The following is a 16,787-nucleotide window of genomic DNA, read 5'->3' on the forward strand; positions in this document are numbered from 1 at the left end:
CTATAAAAGCGACGATCAGTGCTATTCCAAGTCAGCAGTGCAACGGAGGAGCTCTCAGCTTGATGAAGCCCCAAGGAATACACCCGACTACGACAAATATCAGCCAGCCCAAGATGTCCTTTCGCGGCAAGAATGCGGTGGTGACCGGCGGAGCTGGAGGAATCGGTCTGCAGGTGTCCAAGCAGCTCCTGGCCGCCGGAGCAGCGGTGGGTTAATCACTTAGCCCCTTAAAAAGTCATCCCTCTAAGCTTCGTTCCCCAGAAGGTAGCCATCATCGATCTGCAGGATAACCTGGAGGAATTTGTGAAACTCCGAGCCGCCCATCCCACGCAGAGCGTGATGATCGTCAAGATGGATGTGGCCAACAAGAAGGGTGTGGAGGCCACCTACGAGGAGATTGCCAAGACCTTCGGCAACATCGATATTGTGGTCAATGTGGCTGGCATCTTCAATGACAAGGATGTGCAGAGGACTCTGCTGGTGAATCTCGGCGGCATCATCAACTCCACGCTGAGCGCCCTGCCCTACATGGGCAAGGATAATGGCGGCAAGGGTGGCATTGTGGTCAACATGAGCTCGGTGGTGGGTCTGGATCCGATGTTCATCATTCCCGTTTACGGAGCCACCAAGGCGGGCATCATCAACTTCACCCGCTGCTTGGCGGTAACCAGATCTTCTTAGTTGCCTCTCGAATTCTTTTCCTTACTTGGTTTTTTTTATCCTTTAGAACGAAAAGTACTATCTGCGCTCGGGCATCAAGTTTGTGACTGTCTGCCCAGGAGCCACGATGACGGACATGTTCACCAACTTCACGGAGAAGATCATCTTTCCGGAGACCAGCGACGAGACCTACAGGATCCTGGATAGGTTGAACAAGCAGAGTGCCGCTGATGTCTCTCGCTGCATTCTGAATGTCCTGGAGAAGGACAAGAACGGAGCTGTCTATGTCATCGAGGGCAAGCGCGTTTTTCCCCTGGAAATGAAGCCCCAGTGGACGGGCAAGGAGCAGGCCCTTTAAGAGGGTATAATACCTATCCTAATCTCCTAAACACATTCTGCAAATCTGAACAAATTATGGAAATTAGTTATTTAATAAACAAACGAAGCACACTGATTAGTTCTTTTGTAATTAGTCCTCCCGCCAGCTGACCAGCACTTCGTCCGTGCGGAAACGCTGCGTCACAAAGGCCTCCTCCAGGGGCATTCTGCTGCCAGAGCGGAACATCTCTGCCCCGGCGTGGGCAATCATTAGACCATTATCAATACAGTAACGTTCATCGATGGCAAAGAGTTTGCCGCCACGCTCCTCGCACATAATACCCATCATCTCCTGGAGCCGCTCATTGCAGCCCACGCCGCCAACTATGAGGACCTGGAAGGGAAGTAGGTTAGCTTGGGATATTAAATAAGAAAGAGCTTTAAACCCACCTCATTGGAGCCACAGTGGGCCATGGCGCGCTCTGTGATCTCCACCAGCATGGCGAAGATGGTCTCCTGCAGCGAGTAGCACAGATCCGCTTGGCTATAGTCGATAATCTCCGCTTCCTGCGGCTTCTTTCGCTTATTCTGCCTTTTGCCCGGCTCGGCCAGATCCTCGATGTAGGACAAAATGCCCGAGAAGCTCACGTCCATGCCCTTGACCACATAGGGCAGTTTGATATAACGATTGCTCTGCTTCGCCAGCTGCTCTATGTTGTAGCCCGGACTGGGATCGTTGGACAGCTTGATGATGCGGGCAAATCGATCCAGACAATTGCCCACGGCAATGTCTATGGTTTCGCCAAAGATGCGATATCGCTGATTGGAGTAGGCAATCACCTGGGTATTGCCGCCGCTGACATAGAGAACAATGGGATTCTGGGCACCGGTGATGAGGCGACCCATTTCGATGTGCCCGATGCAGTGATTCACGCCCAGCAGGGGAATCTCCCACAGAAGGGACAACGTGCGCGCCACAATGGCTCCAACGAGCAGGGGAGGAGCCATTCCTGGGCCCTTTGTGTAGCAAATGACATCCAGATCCTTGGGTTCCAGCTGCGCCTCCTTCAAGCTGGCCTTCACCAGGCCCAGGATGGCTTCCCGGTGATGCTTGGCCGTCTCCTTGGGCAGGAAACCTGTTGAATTGATTGAGTTCATAAAATCTCTTTAAAAGCCGGTAATTTGGAAACCGAAAATACCTTCTCCTGGCGGGGTTATATAGGTTCTGCGCACATTGGCCAGCACCTCGCCATCCCGAATTATGCCTACGCCAATTTTATTGGCACTGCCTTCAATGCCCAAAGCGCAAACCATAATTAAAGTAATTAAAAAATTAACACGATTGAAAATGTAAACAAATCCTAGAGTGACCGTTTTGGCTTAACAGCAAGAGCAGCTGCCAAGTGCGGTCACATTGCGCTAACAGGACTGCCAACTTATCCAAATTAACAGCTGCTTTGCAAATATCAAACTTTTGTTGTATAGCGAATTTCTTTTGTAAAATCTAAATAAATGATAAAATAACCCCAGCCAATAATGGAACCAGCTGAGGCCAAACAGCCGGCTGAGGTGGAGAGTCCGGCCAGCATGGAAAATGGAGATTCAGGCGGGGATTCGAACCAATTCGTGGAGAAAACAAGTGTAGACGTGGAACCGAAAGCGGATTTTATTGAACAGCAGCTGGAAGAAAGCGATGAGAAAAGTGAGACTCCTGGAGGCCAATCAGCAGGCCAGGATGAGGCGAAGCTAGAGCAGGATCTCAGGACAGCCGTGCTCGAGCAGGTGCCAATTGAGGAGGAAGGACTGAGCCTGCGGTTCAAGGATCTGCAGGCCCAGGAAAAGGAGGAGGAGGAGAAACCCCCGCAAAATGACATCCTGTCCCATGTCCATTGCCTGGCCCAATTGGAGGAGCAGCGGCGTAACTACGAACAGCAGTTGGAGCAACTACGCACAGCCAACAACCAAAAGGACAACATGATCACTCTCATCCAGCGCGAGAACGCCATCCTGGGCAAGGAGAAGCAGGCTTGTCGCAAGGAAATGGACACCGCCAACAGGGAGAAGGAGGCCACCGTCATTAAGTTTGCCATGAAGGAGAAGCTGCTCATCGACGCCAAGAAGGAGAAGGAGGCGGTGGAGAAGCAACTGGCCGAGGCCAAGAAGGAGGTCAAGAATGTGTCCACCCGATTCCTGGCTGTCAGCGAGGAGAAGTCACGCATGACATACATCATCGATGAGAAGGTGGGTGGATGGGATGCGGTAAAAGTTTAATTTTAATTTATTTAATATCCTAGCGCTACAAGTGCACACTTATAATTATCACATTGAGTTCATATTATAAAATTATTATTATTTTTAATTTATTAAAATAATTTTACTTACGTTCTTATGTATTATTAATAACTAACATAAATTTTTCGTTGTGTCTTATTCTACTAATTACTATTATTATTCTATAACTTAACTTACCTTTATAGACCATCGACTTTAGATATATAACCCCTTATCTCACCATTTTATCTCGTTCTTATCAGTGCAACGAAGTCAGAAAGTATCAGCGGGAGTGCGAAAAGTACAAAACAGAAATGGGTCATTTGGAGTCCAGGCTCAAGTATCACATAAACAAACTCAACATCGAAACGGAGGCCAAGGCGGTAAGTAAAGCTATACGGAGTAATATAGTTTCTTCTCATTAATTCAACTCTATTTCCATTTCAGGTTGTAGAACGTAAATTGGAAGAGGAAAAGAATGCGCCCAATAAGCTGGAAGAAAAAGCCAATGGTGAGTTAGTTATCCCACTGATTAAATTCAACCATTTGTCACCTTTCTCCATTTACAGAAAAGCTTAAAGTGGAATTCGAAGCCAACACAATACTCTTGAAACACGAGATTACCAGCAAGACTGAGGCTCTGGATAAAGTCACCAAAGAGCAGCTGAAACTAAGCGAAGCGAACAAAGAACTGCAGCATCAACTGCAGGAGATTACTATAGAAGTACAGCTAAGAGTTATATGTTTATGGGTATTTTATAAATGTTTTCTGGTTCCACTTTACAGCACAACCAGCTTACAGAGGAATTTAATCGCCTAAGAGAGCTGCACAATTCCGTAGAAGCTTCCTACAGCGATGAGCTTCTTAACTCGGCGAAATTAAGGGGACAACTAGAAGAACTCCAGCTCCTACGAACTCAAAACACCATGTAAGTAAAAATAACAGCTTAATTATAAATTCTGCCAACTGTTCCCATAATAATCAATTTTTTTTATATTTTCCAGCAATGAAGAAAAGCTTCTGGAGGAACAAAAGCGAATCCAGCAACTGGAGGCTTTGGCCCAAGACAACGAATTGGACCTGGAGCAACTGAAAGTCAAGAAACAAGAGTTGCTTACCATTAACAAAGAGATGAGTGAGCTAATTGTGCGACTGCAGAATGACATTTGTTTAGCGGAGGCCAAGGTAAGTTAAAATAAAAATAAAAAAAGTAAAAAAAAAAAGTTACATGCCCCGGGTGAGGCTCGAACTCACGACCTTAAGATTATGAGACTTACGCGCTGCCAACTGCGCCACCGAGGCTATGGGATACTCGACGTTCTAAGCAGCCCCTATAAATGAAGTCCTTGAAAGACAGCCGTTAAAGGATCTGATATAATAAATCTTTCTATATTTTCCAGGCTCAAGGACTCGATGCGGAGAACAAGTTACTGAAGCAGGAGAAGCTCACCTACGACTCCAAGTTCAATCAACTGGAGCAGCAGCTCAGTTCGGAGGCGTCGGAAAAGAGCGAGGAGCGACTGCTGTTGGCCAAGCATCTTTCCGAAAAGACCAAGCTGTACGAGCTGACCAAGCAGAAGCTGGAGGATGTCCAAGGCGATTTCGAAGCCAACCAGAACAAGCATGCCACTGTGTTGAAGGAGCTTCACCGGGAGCTGAACAAGTACAAGCGGGGAATTGCGGAATCCAAGACGACCATTAGCTACTGCAGCAATTGCCAGCAGGCAATCAATGGTTATCCAACGGAGAATCCCGCGCAGCGCACTCACAGTCGCTCCAGCAGCCACGGCAGCCTGCACAGCGGCAGTCGGCGGGCCAGCGAGTCCTCCGAATCGGAAACGGTGGCCAGTAGTGCAACCACAGTGCAGCAGGCGCCACCGCAGCCGGAACTCCAAGCGGTACCGTCCAAGAAAGTGCTCGTGGAGCGGATACTGCGCCTTCAGCAGGCCACTGCACGGCAAACGGAACGCATCGAGTTCCTGGAAAATCACACAGCGGCTCTTGTGGCCGAGGTGCAGAAGAAATCCAAGGTGGTGCAGCATTACATGCTCAGGGATCAGACCGCCGGCGCATTAACAACCTCCCGCAGCGATCAGAACAAGAGCGAGCTGGTGAAGTACGGCAATGGGATTATGGCGGCCATCTACGGAGGATCCTCGAAGGCGGGCGGCGAGAACAAGGCCATGTCCTTGGAACTCTCGCTGGAGATTAACAAGAAGTTGCAAACAGTTCTCGAGGATACGCTGCTGAAGAATATCACGCTGAAGGAGAATCTCGATGTGCTTGGCATCGAGGTGGACAATCTCACGCGGAAACTGCGCTCCCTGGAGGTGAACAGCAAGTAAAAGCTCCATTGTATTCCATTCCAGAGTCTAACCTTTGTATAGATAGTGTACAAAAATCGTATGTTCTTATGTTTAAGTGTATAATAGATGTATTTAATATTTTAACAAACGTCCGAGTTTATAATAGTCCCTCGTAAAGCTTGGCGCTCACGGGTTTCGGTTGACCCACTCCTAGTTCCAAGTTAATGGTGGGTTTCTCACCATCTTTGGCCAATCTGGCCAGTTTGTTGTGGGTTACTTTGTAGTGGACCTTCATCTGGGGATTGGGATTGCCCGTTTCCTCCGCCACCAGTTCGCGGAGCAGCGGTGGCAGGTCAATCTTGGTGGGCAGCACCACGGGCTCAACTTTCTTCTTGTTCTCCAGGTACTTGGCCTCCTGCTCCGGCGGCACCAGCTCGTAATCCGCCTTGTAGCTGGTGCTGTAGATCTCCACGGGCTTGGGTTGGGTCACTCCGCGCCATGTCTTCTCCACGGTGACCCGCACCTTGCGAATCTCGCCGGGCTGCTCGTCCACCGACTGCACCTTCAGAATCCGCATGTAGCAGGGCTCCGGATATCGCTGGAACATGTTACGTATGAGCAGGCGACCCACTCCCCAGTTGGGCAGCTCCGAGACCAGCTCCCACAGCGTGTTGCCCCGGAAGTCAGTGGTGCGACCGAAGTACTTGATCACCTTTTGAGCCATTTTATCGCGTTATTTAACTAGTTTAATTGAATTTAAGGTAAAAAGTTAAAAAACAGTGCGGTTGCCATTCACCGGGAAAGTCGAACAGCTGCACAGTGGGGTAACAGAGGCCGATTTTGCGAATTAATGTTAAAATCAAATCTCAAAAATCTCTAAAAGTAATGATGGCAGTTTATGGTACATTGAATGACCTTTCATAATCTAAAACTCAAATCGCATTTAGTTTTATCAGACTAGAGTTATCCTTTCTTAAAGTTACACTTTGATTCACATTTCATCAAGACTATCCAAATTGTACTTTTTCTTCATTTTTAAAAAAATATTAAACTAACATTCTTTAATGTACCAAAAAACTGAAAATGCCATTGTTTTCTTTTAAATCTTAACTAATTTTTCACTTAAAAACAAAAATTTAGAATTCATATATTATATTTTTAATAAATATTTTTCATACACCTTAAATTTAACCTGATTCTGAGAAATCTTTAAAGATTTCTCAAAAGAGCCGGGTTTCGCCGTTTTCATATTTTACTGAAAATTTCTCTGATACATAAACTTTCAAATGTGCAAAAATAGAGGTGCTGTTTTGTGCTTTTTTTGAGAAAAGTTAATAACAGTAACCTAACCTCAAAAATTAAAAATTTTTCAGAAACGGTTTTATTAGTACGTTTGCCTTTCCTGGGCATATTTTAAGGAAGTAAAATACACTTTTACTAACTTTAAGGCAGCAGAGTTGGAATCTTTTGTTCCTTTACCTCTATCGTTTATAGGTAGGGAGATATCTTCACATTTGTAAGCCAAAAGATGCGCTTACTCTTTTAGCTTCTGAGGGTGAATTAATTGACCAATCCGAATCAAATTTGGCTCTAAACGCATATAAAACAATTGGATAAAATGGAAAAAGACCTTTAAGGTTAACAGTCAGACCAAATCGTGAGAATTGTTATTCGATTTTCAATAAAATTGTTCGATAAAAAAAATATGGCGCTGCAGTGCACTGCACAGATTGTTAAAAGTGTTTAATAATTTTAGTGTTAATAAAGTATTATAAAAAAAACATACACAAAAAAAAACCCAAATTTTTGGTCAAAAAACATTTTTGCGCTTAAATATCAATCGAAAATGGTTGGACAACATAAGAAATGTTTTTATTTAATTTTTAGGATATTAACAATTACCTAAAATAATAATATAAAACAATTTTACTGCAAATGCATTGAGACACACGAAAATAACAGAATAACATAGTTTTCGTCTATTTCACTAAAATTAAAAATTAATTTTAAATACTAAAAAAATATTTTTTTTAGTAAATCCGTTTTTTTTTTTATAAGTGATTTAAACTTGTTTTAAAAAATTTTTTTTGGGCATCGTATCATGCTTGGTTGATTTGATTCGCACTTTTGGCCTCTGTTACCCCACTGTGAGCTGTGCCGGTTGATTTAACAGCGCTGTTGGGAGTTAACAGCGCTGTTACGGGAGAACATTTTTGATGCTGGCAATGCTGCGCGCCATTATTAAATTATTTAAAACTGAACAATATAAAATACCAAAGACAAATATTCAGAAAAATATGCGGGTTCTTTTCATGATGTTTTCTTTCTAAATATATTATTTTTAAATCTATCATTAAGAAGCATCTTAAAAGTATACATTAATATTAGCATGATCTCTATTCGACATTAAGCAAAATTTGTGAAAAAGAAAACGTTTGGCATTTTAAAATATATAATTTTAAACTTTAAGTTATTCAGTTAAAGCAAACCCAAATAAATTCTTTAATTGTATAAACCTGCTTTTTCCAATACTCAATTCATGGCTAAACTAACCGATTCGTTTTAAGAGATTTTAATACCACTAATTTACGCATGAAATCTATTTCAATACCAAAACGTTTTATTTTAATGAGATTACTCAAAAACAAACTATAAAATGTCACAGTAATAATTAAAATAAATTTTTGCTGATCTATTTTAATGTGCTGACAACTCACAGCCACGCAAGACTGACTTGAATTTTATTTTATTTACATAAATAATATTTTCAACTAAGCTTAGTTTAGGATTGTTCGCTTTTCAACTAATTTTACACGAATGTAAAATTGCTAACCATTCATTAATATGGAGCTCGGACATGTTCGACCAGCTCCTCCCCTGCAGCCGTGTGGCCCACGCCTCCTCCGCCACTGGGCTCCAGGTGCTCGTCGTAGGACTCCTCCTCGCCGCCCAACTCCTGACCATCGTGTCCGTGGGCCGAGGGATTGGTGCTCTCGTGCAATCCAATCGTAGCATGCTGCGCCGCCTTGGAGGCATTTACCTGGGCAGCAGCCGCCGAATTCGCAGCCTTCAAGGCGGACTCCTTGGTGGCCGCATAGTCTACTCGCGCCTGGTGCAGCTGCTCCTCCACCTGCTCCAATCGATTCTTCGACTGACCCACCATCTGGGATTGCGAGGCCAGTTGGTTGTTCACCTCCGTGGAGGTCTGTTCCGCCTGCTCGGCCACGGATTTGGCATTATTTACCGCTGCCGTGAGCACGGATATGTGATGATGGGCCGCCTGGGCCGTTTGCTGAGCCAATCTCGAGGAGATCTTGGCCGCCTTGAGTTGCTCCAGTTCGCGGGACAGGGATCTCTGCGCCTCGGCTGCCTGCTGCTCCAGTTCCTGGAGAACCACTTGCTTTCCCACCAGCGCCGCTTGCGCCGTGGCCGCCGCCTGGGAAGCCGCTTGGGCCAGGGTATTCTGGGCTATGTAGGCCGCCTGCTTGGCCGCCGCATGCTGGTTGGTCACCGCACTGTGGGCCTGATCGGCCGATCCCTGGGCAATGGAGCGCAGGCCACTGCCGATGCTGTAGCCACCGGATCCCTTGGACGAGGACGAGGATCCCCCGCCTCCCGATGGACTGTAGTAGCTCTTGGGACTGTGTTGAGGCTTCTCTGGCTCCGGGGGCTCCACTGCTGGGTGATGTGGCTCGAAGTAGCCTCCCTGGTGGATTGGAGGCGGCTGCTGCGGCCTGTAGTGGTAGCCATTCCTCTTGTGAAGGCGTCCAGATATATGGACCAAAAGAAGGGCTGAAAGGATTGAGAATAACCCATGGATGTTGAAAAAAGTCTCATTAAAATGTAAAATTAAGGAAATATTAATGAGTTTTAGATCGTGATAAAAAATATTATATAAATTTGTTAATTGATATGATTGTCCCTCTGATTTTCACTTGAATTAAAAAACCGAAATTAAATCAATCATATTTTTAAAAATAATTCATATTAAAAAGTTATATTTTCATAACTTAAATATTTTTTACCATTTACATTATAAAAACACACATCTTATTTTTTATTTAATTAAAAAACACTTCAAATAATTATAAAATGAAGGGCTAAGAACAAATAAACATAATTTCTCTTTTTTTTTTAATATTTTTATATTTTTTTACACAAGTATATGACTTTGTATTTTTCACTCCCTTGAAAAAAGTAATTTCCCGGCTTACCCAAGACAAGGTGGGCGAGAAGAAAACGTAATCCTTTGCCGTTCATCTCGCTATCGCTGCTGGAATCGCATTGAACTTCAAATTGAATGGAAGTGCTCAATTTATAAGTCTCTCAGAGACGTCAGCCGAGCATAAAGTTTCTTCAAGTTGCGGAAAGTCGGTTGCGGTTTTTAAATTTAACTGATCACGGGCATGTTATGATTTTCCATACTCCATACGCCATTTGAATGGCTCTGCCCACTATTTGATGTGGACTTGGGTGCACACACATTGCACCTTTACACCCATTTCCAGCCATCCCATCGAGGAAGCTCGGAGACCGCTTTTGGGTCCAAGATTCGGCGGCGTCTTTTAATGCTTCGCTGGCACGCTTGTCTTGACCAAACGGCCGGTGTAAAGTGGTCGGCCTCCTCCGGTTTGTTAATGTCTTAACTTTAATTTGCATTTTATGTGCTGCACTACTTTGTAATTGAACTTTAAGTGGCGCTTTCGGCGGGCTCCGCAGTGCAGCGATGCAGGAAAAGCCATTTCGGGGATTACGCTTTCGGCCAGCTTAACTAGCCAACGAAATTTGGCCATTTTACGAACAGGGGAAGTCTGGCTAGGGGGTTTCAATCAAAATTTGAATATTATTTTAATTGGAAAATTATATAATGGAAATGGGTACTTAATATATAACTCATTGTGGAAGCCATCTTGAGTGGGTTTCTAAAACCACTTGAATAAAAAAAAACAAATAAAAAATGCCTAGAAAAAGTTATACATTCAATTAAAACGTACACAAAAAAGGATACATTTTTGTAAGTTTATCTGAATATTTATCTAAATATTTATATTCTTCTGCTTACAACTATTGCATATTATTTAAAGCTTTATATCAATTGTCGAATTTAATCTGGCATTAAAACACTCAAAACATTTTTCAAAACATTCCCAATCTTTGCCAAAATAATCACTAAAGTTTTTAAAATTTGTATTACCAAAAACAAAAAGAAATCCATATCTATTCTGTTAATTGAACGTTTTTTCGTTTGGTGTTCATATTAAAACAGTTTGAGCATGACTTTTTTGCTCTTTTTTACTCTTTATCGATTTTGAATTCAGACTAAATCGAAAATAAAAACCATAAACCATTGGTTTCTGTGACGCTCCAATTTTTTCCTGTTTAAAAAATCCATTCTTTTTTTTCCCCAAAATAAAAACAGGCATTCAACTTTTTTATATAAATTATATTTTATTTAAATACATAATTATAAATTTTTTACAAATACATAAATAAATAAGTTATGACAAACACTATTTTACAAGACAAAATCGGAACTCGGTTGTACAAGATACAAGCTACAATTAATATCAACAAGTGGTGACGCGACGGCTGTGCGTCTTCAATTAAGTAACAACAATTGTGGGCCGCTGATGAGTGGGTCAACAGGTGTAGTGGAGTGGAGTGAAGTGAGGGGGCGCATAATATATATATAACAAAAAGTAACAGGTAACCAGAGAGGCAATCGTAATAAATAAGAGTGACGACGCTGATAGAAACGATGACGAATGCCGCAATCGAAATGGTTGGGGGATGGCTTCTGTCAGAAGTGGAAAACGAATTCGTCGTCGGAGGAGGAGGATGTTCCAGAGATATTCGCATGGTAGCCAGTCACCTCCTGCTCCTCCTCTTTCTTTTCATCCTGCTGCTCCGTTAATCATTGATAGCTCTGGGTGATCTGTTGAATCCAGGGCAGATAGGCGGAGACCTTGACGTAGACGCCGGGCACATTAACCTGACCGCATCCGATGCCCCAGGACACCACTCCCACCACGTGCATGGCTCCGTTGCGATCGCAGACCAAAGGACCACCGCCATCGCCCTTGCAGGCATCCTTGCCCTCCTCTCCGCCGGCGCACACAAATCCGGGATTCAGTTTGTAGCTATAGCCCAGTCGGGTGTTCCTCAGCTGCTGCTCGCACTGCTGGTGCGACAGAATCGGCACATCCACCTCCTTCAGGATGTTCTGGTACTTTCCGTGCTCCCCAAAGGCATCCTTGCCCCATCCCGTTGTCCAGCAGCGGGCGCCAGTGAAGTCGGAATACTTGTCGGGCAGACAGGCGGGACTGATGTGGGGATTCTTGGTGAAGTCCACGGGCTGATCCAGTTTCAGAACGGCCAAATCGTTGTCCAGAGTGCCGGCATAGTACTCGGGATGGATGTGCACAGAGACCACATCGCGTTCGATGTAGGGGAAGAACTCCACGTCATGGTTGACATCCCATTCGCCCAGGCGCACACGCAGATCGAAGCCATTTTGACTGGAAGAGAGAAGCAGAAAGGTTAATTCACTGATTAGAGATAGTTTCAGGGTTCGTAAATTGACACAAATGTTAAAAACTTGAAAAATTGTATTTTACAGTGTGAGCAACATTGTTGACATGTGTGTCAAATACAAAAGTGTTAAAATGTGAAAAACAATTTTTAACACACTTGTTTTTTTTACACAAACGAAAATTACATTTCACTGACATTAACGAGTCAAAGGGAAATTGAAAAACCAATATGGGCCAAGATATCTTATATGTTAGTTTTAACCATTTCAAAGCATATATGAATTCTTATACTCTAGAAAACCGTGAATTTTTCAGTTCAACATACAATTCTGACACTTTAATGTCAAAAACTCATTGTGTTAAAAACACGCCCTGTAAAAAACACGTCGTGTTAAAAAAACCCGTCATGTAAATAACACAAGTGACATGTGTGCGTTATTTATGTTTCTAACATATGTAGGAAACAATTTTTTACACACAAGTCAATAACTTTTTTGACATTTAACATGTAAATAACAAATTTTTTACAGTGCGTGTTATTTTCCGAACCCTGTATAGTTCCTCGACTCCAAAACTTACGATTTAATGCAATGGGCAGCGGAGATGATGTGCTGGGCGTCGATAAGGGTGCCACCGCAGGCGTAGATCGATTCCTTGGGGTCCTTCTTCAGAATGGCCACATGCCAGGGATACTCGCCGAACTCGCTGTCTCCATCGACATAGACGGGATTCTTGATGCGACCGGTGATGCCGGCGGCATTCCTCACGCCACAGCGACCGAATTGCTGGGGAGGAGCCTGGGGACGCAGTGGACGACGGCAGCAGACCTCGTTGATGCGGCAGGTCTTCTCCACGGGTCGGTTGCCATAATAGGCGCGCTAAAAAATATTAACAAATAGATGGGAAGTTAGCTATGAATCGAGAGAGTTACGGACTGATGTTTCTGAGACTTTAAAGACACTAATCCTTGATCAACACATGGTTACCTGCTCCTCGGGAGCTGCTCCCGCCCACACACCACCATCCTCAACGCTCCGGCGCCTGCGATCGCGGGGGAATGTGATCCTATCACTGCCTGCAGCCTCGCCGGGGGCAGGAGTGGGTATGTTGTAGAGCGGTCCCAGGTTCAACTGCTTGCCACGACGACTAGCGGGATTCCCATCTCCTCCGCTCACATTGGCACTGCGTTCCACATGCTGCGAGTACTCGCCAAAGTCCCCGAAATCGGGACTTGAACCGGGGTATATCGAGTTGAAGGAGCTCTCGTAGGGAGCAGGAGATTCGTGGTGATGATGATACTGCGTAGGTCCACTGTGGTACTCAAAGATCGGAGTACTCGGCACCATTTCCACACTGAAATGCGGACCGGGACCAGATCCTCCATAGAAGTGGGGATACGAGTGGTGGTCATGATGATCATGGTGACCATGGTGATCGTAGTCGTGATGCTCATAGCCACTGTAGTGATCGTGGTGGTGATAATGAGTGCTATATGCTTCCGTGGGCTTTCGCTTGAAGAAATCTCCCACTTTCTGGATGAGATTAGCATTCGGGGTGACATGGAGATTGACCAGTGGCTTCACCACCTTCTCGCCATACTCCGTCTTGGCCACCTGGACCGAAACCAGTGGATTCACATTCACCAGACCGAGATTGAGGCCATTCGGACCCACAGAACCGAAGTAGGGGTTCTGGCCGGGCACATGATCACCCACGACATTCGAGGGATAACCTCCATAGCCCCCGGTGGGATAGGGAAGACCGAAGCTCACACCATAGGTGGGCAGCACTTTCCGTTGGATCAGCTCGATGGCCTGGAGGGCGGGCAATGCCAACGGGGATCCTCCGAGCGGCGACTGTCTCTAGTTTATTTTTGAAAGGGGAAACAACATAAGAAGGCTACAGGTGGAGTTCCATTTGCCGGTGGCCGGATGCATGTTGCATGTTGCATGTTGCAGGTTGCATGTTGCAGGCGTGCGATCACTAAGGTCGTGCTTGGTTAGCTGGTTTAGTTCTGGGTTTAGTGACTTGGTCTAATCGGAACCGCTTTAGTTGAGCTTGGAGCGTTGAACGATGGGTGCAGTTGTCAGATTTGTTTGATTGGTTGATTGATAGGTTGACTGATTGATTTATTTGGTTGATTGGATGTGTGTGTGGGTGGGGCAGAGAACTCGATTAGTGGTCCATGAGAACCATGTGTGATTTGGCATTAGTCGGGCACTACCTAAAACTAAGACTAGGGTCTTCTAATAAACTTACCCCTTGAGCATCGAGCGACAGATCGCTGGCCTCCTCATCCTTCTGCTCATCAGCCTGGCGACGAGTGCGCTTCTTGTCATCCTTGTCCGACTTCTCCTCGGCCTTCTTTCCCTCCACGGGAGCAGTGGCATTGGTGGACAGAGCATCGTCACTTAGAGCTTCAATATCCTTGCCCAGGTTGCGGGGATCGATGGGCAGAATGAGGTCCTCCTTGCGTCCAATGCGATCGGCGGCGGGGCACTGAGAGATGGGCACACACTGGCAGTCGACGATCTGCTGGCGGGCGGTGTCATAGCCACCCTGGTATTGTCCTTGTCCTAGTCCCTGTCCCTGGTAACCACCTGAGATGCCATTGTACTGATTGGAGGCACCGCCCTGCAGTTCCTTCTTGTAGTAATCGGGGTTCTGGCTGTGGTAGCTGGAGCTGGGCGAGCCACTGAATCCTCCCGAGGCGCTGTTGCCAAAGCTTCCCAGTCCCGAGTTGGGTTTGTACAGATCCCCGGTAGGTTTCTGCGAGATCCCGAAGCCGTTCTGGGAAAGGAGTCCGCCCTGAGAGGCGCCATTGAAACCGGCATTGAAGGCATTCGACTGGGAGTAGCCGGAAGATCCGGAAGAGGTCTGAATCGAAGGAGTGTAAGTGGCCGAGGATTGAGCCAGAGCACTGAAGTCCGTGTTGATGGTCTGGCCGGCTCCAATGGGAATGGGGACGCTGGGCACCTTGGCTCCCTCGGCTCCCTCCACATGGTGGTAGTGATGGTGCACATGCTGCTGCAGGGCATCGAGTGGTGCTCCCACCACCACCTTGGTGCTGGAGGAAGTGGCCGACGAGGAGGAGGCGGAAGACTGCTGCTGCGAGTAGAAGCCATTGGGAGCAGACTGGGTACCCTGGATGCCGCCCTCAGGGTTCTCAAAGTTGTAAGGGGGAACTCCATTCGAGGAGCCAGTGAAAACGGGTCCAGATCCGGTGTAAATGGGTCCCGGTGGCTTGCTGTCGTAGATCAGAGCTCCGGGTGGTGGCTTCGTGTAGGTGATGCCGTCCGAGGAGCCATCGATGGCGGATGGTGGAGGATGCTCCAGATAGCCGCCGGTTCCGGTTGGCCTATAAGGTCCAGACATTGGCTTGTAGGGTCCCTCGTAGCCCACCTTCCTGGGAGGTCCAAAGGAGTTCAAGGAACTCGGAGGAGGTCCAAAGGAGCTGGGCGGAGGTCCGTACGATCCGGGAGGACCTCCCATTGGCGGACGACCACTGAAGTAGCTGGGTGGTGGCATGGGCTTGGCTGGACCATAGGGACCACCGGCGAAACCAGATGGTGGTGGAGGACCTTGGGCATAAATGGTCGAGTAGAAGGGACGTTTCTCCTCCACGTCGCAGCTCATGAGTCCCAAACCACACAGCTTATCCCTGATGAGATTGCGGGCCTGCAGATCATTTCCCTGCTGGAGAGCCTGATCGATGTTTCCATCGGCATAGACGGCATCGTATTCGCCCAGGTTGCGACCCTCCCGGCGGGAGTTGATCAGCTGTTCAATGACCTCATCGATCTGGGTGGTGCTGTTGCTCTGGATGGACTCGTGGACCAGGTAGCGTCCCTGGATGTCCGCTTGCTCGGCGGGTTTGGTATCGACGGATCTACGGCTGGGTGTGGCATCCTCCATGGGCGCCCACTCGTTGCCCCAGCTGGACTCCTCGGCGGCCAAGGAGGCTGTGGCCAGCAGTACAACTGCCAACAGGCTGGCTCTTATTCTCATGGCGAAATCTGGAAATATTTGAAAGATGGATAGGCTTTAGAAAAATATTCTTTTAAAGTTTGATTCCTATTTAATTGAGATACACGATAATATTCTAACTAGAGTTTGAAAATTATAAATATTTGGCAGTATTGATATTTTCGAAACTTTTATTATCGATAATATCGATGTTTTCAAGGAATTTAAAATCAAATTTAAAAAAAATGATTATCGGCCCTGTTCTAGTTTTCACTTCCGAAAGATTCACACGGATTCGAATTTCCCAGACCTGTTCCAAGACTCACTTCCGAAAGAACTGCACGAAATCGAATTTCCCTCTGTTGTTACTCTGTTAACTTCCGAAAAATTCACACGGAAACTTTCCGCCAAGCATATGACAGGCGGATTTAAATTCGGCAGTATAAAAATTAATTATTTAATTAAACTCTGCGATAGCTATATAAATCAATAATATTTTTATGCTATTCCTTGATGTTTTATGTTCCTAATTGCATCATCGGAATCGAAATTATTTGCATATATGACTTATTAATAATTATTTTGTGGTTGCACCTTAAAACCCGGTAAATTCTAGCTATGACAATTAATGCAAATCCGCCGCCCTTGTTCTAAATTCCGCTCGGATTTGGTAAAAATGGCCTAGAGTTGTCACGGTATGGATATAAGTTAGTATTTCCTTAGGACTTATTC

At 45.7% G+C, this 16,787-nt stretch overlaps 7 protein-coding genes and 1 non-coding gene across 10 annotated transcripts in view; 2 read left to right on the forward strand and 6 right to left on the reverse strand.

Annotated features, from left to right (window-relative positions):
- LOC138911801 (alcohol dehydrogenase 1-like) overlaps positions 1-16,787 on the reverse strand; it is a 176,248-nt gene that overhangs the window by 17,626 nt on the left and 141,835 nt on the right. The window lies entirely within an intron of this gene.
- Positions 26-1,033, forward strand: Pdh (Photoreceptor dehydrogenase). Of its 2 annotated transcripts, none has more exons than XM_017156240.3 (3): positions 26-206; positions 265-663; positions 728-1,033. In XM_017156240.3, exons 1-3 carry the CDS (start codon positions 63-65, stop codon positions 1,016-1,018), a joined length of 834 nt encoding a protein of 277 aa, XP_017011729.2. In that variant the 5' UTR covers positions 26-62; the 3' UTR covers positions 1,019-1,033. The 2 variants fall into 2 exon arrangements, with proteins under 2 accessions (XP_017011729.2, XP_017011728.2); XM_017156239.3 differs by having other exon boundaries at positions 27-206; positions 262-663.
- On the reverse strand, positions 1,073-2,370 carry Tcs3 (Probable tRNA N6-adenosine threonylcarbamoyltransferase Tcs3). Its single transcript, XM_017156238.3, has 3 exons — positions 2,178-2,370; positions 1,429-2,114; positions 1,073-1,372 (listed from the first exon to the last, which is right to left on the reverse strand). The coding sequence occupies exons 1-3, from the start codon at positions 2,290-2,292 to the stop codon at positions 1,130-1,132; spliced, it is 1,044 nt and encodes a 347-aa protein (XP_017011727.2). The 5' UTR covers positions 2,293-2,370; the 3' UTR covers positions 1,073-1,129.
- On the forward strand, positions 2,407-5,704 carry Golgin104 (Golgin 104). The gene is made up of 7 exons (XM_017156232.3): positions 2,407-3,219; positions 3,513-3,632; positions 3,697-3,760; positions 3,819-3,973; positions 4,036-4,178; positions 4,255-4,435; positions 4,651-5,704. Exons 1-7 carry the CDS (start codon positions 2,515-2,517, stop codon positions 5,593-5,595), a joined length of 2,313 nt encoding a protein of 770 aa, XP_017011721.3. The 5' UTR covers positions 2,407-2,514; the 3' UTR covers positions 5,596-5,704.
- On the reverse strand, positions 4,480-4,552 carry TRNAM-CAU (transfer RNA methionine (anticodon CAU)). Its single transcript has one exon. It is a non-coding gene; the product is annotated as a tRNA-Met (tRNA).
- mRpS34 (mitochondrial ribosomal protein S34) lies at positions 5,683-6,373 on the reverse strand. The gene has a single exon (XM_017156233.3). The coding sequence runs from the start codon at positions 6,278-6,280 to the stop codon at positions 5,714-5,716; it is 567 nt and encodes a 188-aa protein (XP_017011722.2). The 5' UTR covers positions 6,281-6,373; the 3' UTR covers positions 5,683-5,713.
- Positions 8,268-9,816, reverse strand: LOC108067212 (uncharacterized abhydrolase domain-containing protein DDB_G0269086). Its single transcript, XM_017156130.3, has 2 exons — positions 9,771-9,816; positions 8,268-9,348 (listed from the first exon to the last, which is right to left on the reverse strand). Exons 1-2 carry the CDS (start codon positions 9,814-9,816, stop codon positions 8,396-8,398), a joined length of 999 nt encoding a protein of 332 aa, XP_017011619.2. The 3' UTR covers positions 8,268-8,395.
- Positions 11,105-16,097, reverse strand: LOC108067265 (uncharacterized). 2 transcript variants are annotated; one of them, XM_017156221.3, is made up of 4 exons: positions 14,349-16,097; positions 13,076-13,951; positions 12,669-12,967; positions 11,105-12,074 (listed from the first exon to the last, which is right to left on the reverse strand). In XM_017156221.3, the coding sequence occupies exons 1-4, from the start codon at positions 16,095-16,097 to the stop codon at positions 11,471-11,473; spliced, it is 3,528 nt and encodes a 1,175-aa protein (XP_017011710.3). In that variant the 3' UTR covers positions 11,105-11,470. The 2 variants fall into 2 exon arrangements, with proteins under 2 accessions (XP_017011710.3, XP_017011709.3); XM_017156220.3 differs by lacking the exon at positions 13,076-13,951.

Source organism: Drosophila takahashii, chromosome 3L, assembly GCF_030179915.1.
Source record: "Drosophila takahashii strain IR98-3 E-12201 chromosome 3L, DtakHiC1v2, whole genome shotgun sequence".
NCBI lineage: Eukaryota > Metazoa > Arthropoda > Insecta > Diptera > Drosophilidae > Drosophila > Drosophila takahashii.